Genomic DNA, 6,458 nt, shown 5'->3' with positions numbered 1-6,458 from the left:
TTACCACCCCTACCCCAGTAAAACCAGACGTGTAGATAAAAAATTAGGAAATTTAGGTCATCTCCACACCTTATGGTATTAAAATTCTTCCCCATCCCGATCCTCCAAAATTCATCAAAGATATTTTATAATATATCCTCCCTCTTAAACCATAAAACCCATATGTATTTATAGTCATTAATAAAGAGATTGCTATTTTTGGTATTAGTTAGTTCAATTTTCGCATTTTTAATACACATATTTTTATTTTATATGAAATACTTTGACTTTCGATTTAAAATAAATAAATCTTTAGCATTTTTATTCTTTAACGATCTAAAATAAATAATTTTTTTAAAGCTCAAGAAGTTCTTTTTCGAAGTTACATTTTCACATTAATGGTTTTTTCGTTTCAAATTCTAACTTTATCATGGAAAACTAAAAGGGTAATCACATTAAATGATTATTTGATTAGTAAATTAATTAACTTTATTAAGGAGTGCGTAAAATAAAAAAAGTTAACTTATTTTGGATCGAAAGAATTCGAACCTAAATTGTACTCCCTCCATTTCAAATTAATTGAATTGTTGAAACATTTTTCATTTTTCAAAATAAACTTAATTGTTCAATCTTGAAGACTATTTTTAGAATATTCTTTCAATTTTACCGTTCATTAGTTATTATAATTAATGTTAAGTTATATTAATCATAAATTTGACAACAATTAATAAGAGTAAAAATGAAAAGTTATGCTTAATTTATGTATATATTCTTTTTTTAAGAGTGTGAATCACCTCAACAATTTAATTAATTTTAAATGAAAGGAATATTAAATTTATTTAATATTTTAAATTTAGACGTTCGAAAAGTATTATAAAAATGTTATAAGTTGCAACTATCTTCTCATATTAATATGATTATCAATAAATGCATCTAATTAATATATTAATTAAACTCCATACAATTTGACTCTCGAAAACAAAACAAGACAAGTAAAAATAAACAGAACAAGTATTATTTACAACCGCCAAGCCAACCTCATAAGTATTATCAGAACACACGTAAGTGAAAGGCGATAGATATTTCATGAAATTAGCTAAGTTGTCCAAGTTAGCTCGTACACGACCACCGTTATATTAAATGAAAAGAACCCATGCATGCATGATGCAACAAGTAATATGTTTTCATAACCAACCCTTTATTAATTAGTGTAGTAGTAGTACCAATTAAGATCATAATCTACCTATAGTAGGCTGTCTGCTCTTTTTATTTTTTTCTTATAGAGATGAGTAGCTTCACTAGTTTAAATTAGAGGCCAAACTTTTAATTATTTTCTTCTTTCCATACACAAAATTTTCGTCATATAAAAAATGACAAGAATTGTAGCTCAAAATGTATCACCAGTAAGAGATTGCGTACCTCTTTATGATCGGAGACAAATGTTAGAAATGTCGTCGCCGACGTTTGCTCAGTTGTTGAACAACGTCGGAGATCATGTCACCGGGGACGAAACTGAAACTTCAGTTCACCAAGTTCTGACAATGGAACTTCCGGTGCAGCAATCAATTCCATTTGTATTGTCGTTCAGTAACCTGACGTACAGCGTGAGAGTCCGCCGGAAAAGTATTTTTCCGGCGATCTCCGGCCGCCGGGCAGATGAACCGCGGAGCACGAGGACGAAGGTGCTTTTGAATGATATATCAGGAGAGGCGCGTGACGGAGAACTACTCGCGGTGCTCGGCGCGTCTGGTTCGGGGAAATCGACGTTGATCGATGCTTTAGCTAATCGAATTGCGAAGGAGAGCTTGAAAGGGGAGGTGAAATTGAACGGTGAGCCATTGCATTCGAAGTTGCTGAAAGTGATATCAGCGTACGTAATGCAAGATGATCTCCTTTATCCGATGCTTACCGTGGAAGAAACGTTGATGTTCTCAGCAGAGTTTCGGCTTCCACGAACTCTATCGAAATCGAAGAAGAAAGGTAGAGTTCAAGCTTTAATCGATCAATTAGGACTCCGAAATGCAGCCAAAACTATAATCGGCGATGAAGGCCACCGAGGAGTCTCCGGAGGTGAAAGACGGAGAGTTTCAATCGGAATCGACATCATCCATGACCCAATCATTTTATTCCTCGATGAACCTACTTCCGGTCTCGATTCCACCAGTGCTTTCATGGTGGTTAAAGTTCTTCAGCGAATCGCACAGAGCGGAAGTATTGTGATAATGTCGATTCATCAACCAAGTTATCGAATTCTCGGCTTACTTGATCGATTGATCTTCTTATCACGCGGACAAACAGTTTACAGTGGTTCGCCATTGAATTTGCCCCAATTTTTCGCGGATTTTGGTCATTCAATTCCGGAAAACGAGAACAAAACAGAGTTCGCGCTTGATTTAATCCGCGAACTCGAAGGTTCACCTGATGGAACAGATAATTTAGTTGAATTCAACAGAAAATGGAAAAATACTAATCGGAATTCTGCAGCAACGCCGGCGAGATATGATTTGTCATTAAAGGAAGCAATAAGTGCAAGCATTTCTAGAGGGAAATTGGTTTCTGGTGCAGCGAATGATGCTGCTAATCCTACTTCTATGGTTCCTACTTTTGCAAATCCAATATGGACCGAAATGGCAGTACTGTCAAAGCGGTCATTCACAAACTCATGGCGTATGCCGGAGATTTTCTTCGTCCGTTTCGGTGCAGTAATGGTCACGGGTTTCATCCTCGCCACCATGTTCTGGCGGCTCGACGATTCCCCTAAAGGTGTAAGGGAACGGATTGGGTTTTTCGCGTTCGCCATGTCAACAACTTACTATACATGCGCGGACGCATTGCCCGTTTTCATTCATGAGAGGTTCATTTTCATGAGGGAAACGGCTTACAATGCTTATCGGAGATCGTCTTATTGTCTCTCTCACGCTTTGGTTTCGATACCAGCATTGATATTCCTCTCTATATCGTTCGCAGCCCTGACTTTCTGGGCTGTTGGCCTAGACGGTGGAGCTTCGGGCTTTCTGTTCTATTTATCTGTCGTCCTTGCTTCGTTTTGGGCTGGTAATTCATTCGTCACGTTCCTCTCTGGTGTCATTCCTCATGTCATGATCGGATATGTAATCGTTGTAGCAATTTTCGCGTATTACCTCCTCTTCAGTGGTTTCTTCTTGAATCGTGATAGGATCCCGTCTTACTGGATATGGTTTCATTACCTCTCGCTCGTGAAATACCCATATGAAGCAGTGTTGCAGAACGAATTCAAAGACCCCACGAAATGCTTCGTTCGTGGGATTCAATTGTTTGATAACAGCCCACTTGGGGATATTTCTATTTCGTTGAAGGAGAAACTGTTGGACAGTATAAGCAAAACGTTGAACGTCAGGATAACAAGTTCCACATGTGTGATGACTGGTGCAGATATATTGGTGCAACAAGGGATAACTCAATTGAACAAATGGAATTGCTTGTGGGTAACAATTGCATGGGGATTTTTCTTTAGGATTTTGTTTTATTTCTCTTTGTTATTGGGAAGTAAAAACAAAAGAAGGTAATAATAAGCTAGATATAAATATCATAATAATGTTTTTGAAGATACTTTTCAATACTACTTATTTTTTGTTGGTAATTTATTGTGAGTTGTTTTTATAAATTTGGGTTTTAGGTGTAAAGGTGTTTGCAATTTGAAAATTTAATAGAACTTGCATGACTATAGTTTCATGGCTGATGAATGGGCTTTTAGTACTTTTGCCCCCACATTTCCTAATATATGTTGTATGACTATATATTGTATAATTTTTAAAGAATTAATGGTAAAAATAATAATAACTTTATGAGTTTTATACTTTAAGTATTCATTATTTTATTTACCCGTCTAAATCAGGCTGCTCAATGAAATTGGTGATATAAAAGTCATATCATAATATAAGAGACCTTAAATATATATTCAATAAAATAACACGTGCATCTCGTGCGATCCCACTACAACAAAAATGAGCATTAGTGGCAATAAATTCTTAATTGCCGCTAAATATATACTTTTAGTGGTAATTAACACTCTTTGTATATGTCCCTAAAGCTTTTAACGACATTGCATCTAATGACATTTAATTAATGTCGGTAAAGACTTTAGCACTTATTACCGCTAAAAGTTATTTTTGTTGTAGTTTCCGCATATATTTTGTGCGCCATATCACGCGTGTATCCCTTGTTAATTAGTAAAAAAACATTTTAAATGCACATATATATATATTGTTGTTAAGCATGTGTGTAAGTTAGATATACATTTAGTTAAAGCAAAAGAAAGTTGGTGCAAGCTCAAAAAATGATGAAGGATGATCATATTTCAACAAACTTGATAGATAAATTCAAAATAGTTGGACATTATTTAAACTTGGAATAGTTTGTTCTGAATAAAAGAGACTATTACTATGAATTATTTAAGAAAAAATAGGATTTATATACCTATATTTACTTTTAGTAATTATTGAAAAAAGGATGTATGTCGAATTAATTCATTAAAGGAGAAGCAAAATGTTGAATGTAAAAATAATAAATTCCACATTTTTCTTCAAGATTTTTTTGCTTGTTATTGGGAAGTAAGAACAAGAAAAGGTAATAATAAGCTAGAGATAATATCAGAGTAATGTACTCAAAGAGAATTTCAATACTTACTTTTTTCTTTTTGTAATTCATAACATATTATTGTTTTTTGAAGTTGGGTTTTAGGTGTAATCTTGGGATAATCGATATATGTAAGACAGATCGTAACTAAATATAGAATAAAATAATTATTTCATATTTTATTTCGAAATTATTATCCTTATAATCCCATCAATCAAATAACCCTTTTAAGTTTTATATTTTGACATTTGACAGTATATACATTGTATAAATAGTACTCCATTAATAAGTTTTTAAAATAGTTACTTAATGATAAAGGTATAATTGCAATAAATAAATCACTCTTAATTAAGAGAAAATTTATTTTTTGGTATTCTGAATTGTAAAATAGAACATAGGAAATACTTTGCACTTATTTGATTTACATATCAAAAATCTTTTTTAACTTTTAAAAAATTTCTTGCAATATGAATAGTGTTATGGTGTCAATTTTATCCAACCTTTTCAATTAATTAATTATACATCTTTAGAAATTATTAGAAGAAAATATGATATCTACATTAATTTTGTTAATAGCTCACCAATTATGTTATTTCTTATTCAAAAAGTTCCAATTCTACACCTCATCATCATTAGAGATTGTAGTGCAGTGATAAATACTCATTCATCTTTAATTAAATGTCTCAAATTTGTGTTGCTTTACTCCTCCCCTCGAAGTGAAACTTACGAGAGTGAATTCAAATTTATTGAACGTCACGTCAAAAGGCAAAATTTATATACCTTCCCAATAATTGAAAGAATTTTCCTGTCCATTATGTTTATCTATGTTCATACTACCTAATTTGAATTATCATGGACAACTTTCACTTTCCAATAGCTTATTTATGTTTCAATATATGTGACCTTTGCTTGTTGAATGCTTAATTGTAATTAATTTCTGGATCAAAGATCACATAAACCTGATTAATTAATCCACAAGACCAGCTTTACCATGACCTAATATAATTAATTAGACGATCATCTTAAATATAAATATAATTGAAGAACCAATTAATCAAACCAAATTCTAATTTGAGCAATAGTTATAACCTAATTGGATCCAACAATCCTAATATTGTGATGACTAGCAAGTACTCATTCATTATAAAGGTTTCATATTCGAGAGTACCAAAAACAACATTGTTTTTTACAGTACTCCCTCAGTTTCAATTTGTATGTCCAGTTTTGACTTGACACTGAGTTTAAAAAGATAAAGAAGATTTTTGAATCTTGTCGTGCTAAACTGTAAGATATGTAGAATACTAAAATTGATCAAATAACTTTTAATCTTATGATCTTAAACATGTTACATATGGAGAATTAGAATTAAAAAGTTATCAAAAAAAAGAAACATTCTTTTTAGAACAACTAAAAAAAAAAGTAAGTGACAAACAAATTGAAACAAGAGAGTAACATATACATAAAAATTATAAGAACCAAAATTTCCTTCTTGCATTAGAAATGTTTTGTTCCACAGTATTAAAAAGCAATGAAGCCAGACTACCAAAATAAGACATATTAGAAAACAATGTAACATTTGCATAGAAAATAAGTTAAACACCACCAAAATTAATATAGTTTCATATTTTTATTCTTGATCAGAAATTTGGTATTCGATCGCGCTCTAAAGGGAGAATCACTTTTCGTAGTGAACGTTTTACATATCTTAAGAGGAATTTCCAAGCACGAATTCAAAAATCAAACACGAAAATATAAAATTAGCACAATTGTAGGTGTGCTAACACTATAAATATATCGAGTGTGAGCAAATTTTTTTCAATATGATAAAAAAGGCGGGGGGGGGGGGGGGGGGGGGGGAAAAAAGG

General features: G+C 32.5%; 1 protein-coding gene across 1 annotated transcript; it reads left to right on the top strand.

Moving 5' to 3' along the window:
* Positions 1 to 1,190: 1,190 nt before the first annotated feature.
* Positions 1,191 to 3,716, top strand: LOC102580570 (ABC transporter G family member 6-like). The gene has a single exon (XM_006361333.2). The coding sequence runs from the start codon at positions 1,350 to 1,352 to the stop codon at positions 3,522 to 3,524; it is 2,175 nt and encodes a 724-aa protein (XP_006361395.1). The 5' UTR covers positions 1,191 to 1,349; the 3' UTR covers positions 3,525 to 3,716.
* The last annotated feature ends 2,742 nt before the right edge of the window (positions 3,717 to 6,458 follow it).

This window comes from Solanum tuberosum, unplaced genomic scaffold (genome assembly GCF_000226075.1).
Source record: "Solanum tuberosum cultivar DM 1-3 516 R44 unplaced genomic scaffold, SolTub_3.0 scf00355, whole genome shotgun sequence".
Taxonomy (NCBI): Eukaryota; Viridiplantae; Streptophyta; class Magnoliopsida; order Solanales; family Solanaceae; genus Solanum; species Solanum tuberosum.
Note: the sequence above shows the minus strand (reverse complement) of the source record. Positions and strands in the feature narration are given on the sequence as shown.

Coding starts and splice junctions, on each gene's coding strand:
- LOC102580570 (XM_006361333.2), top strand. CDS start 1,350: ATGACAAGAATTGTAGCTCAAAATGTATCACCAGTAAGAGATTGCGTA.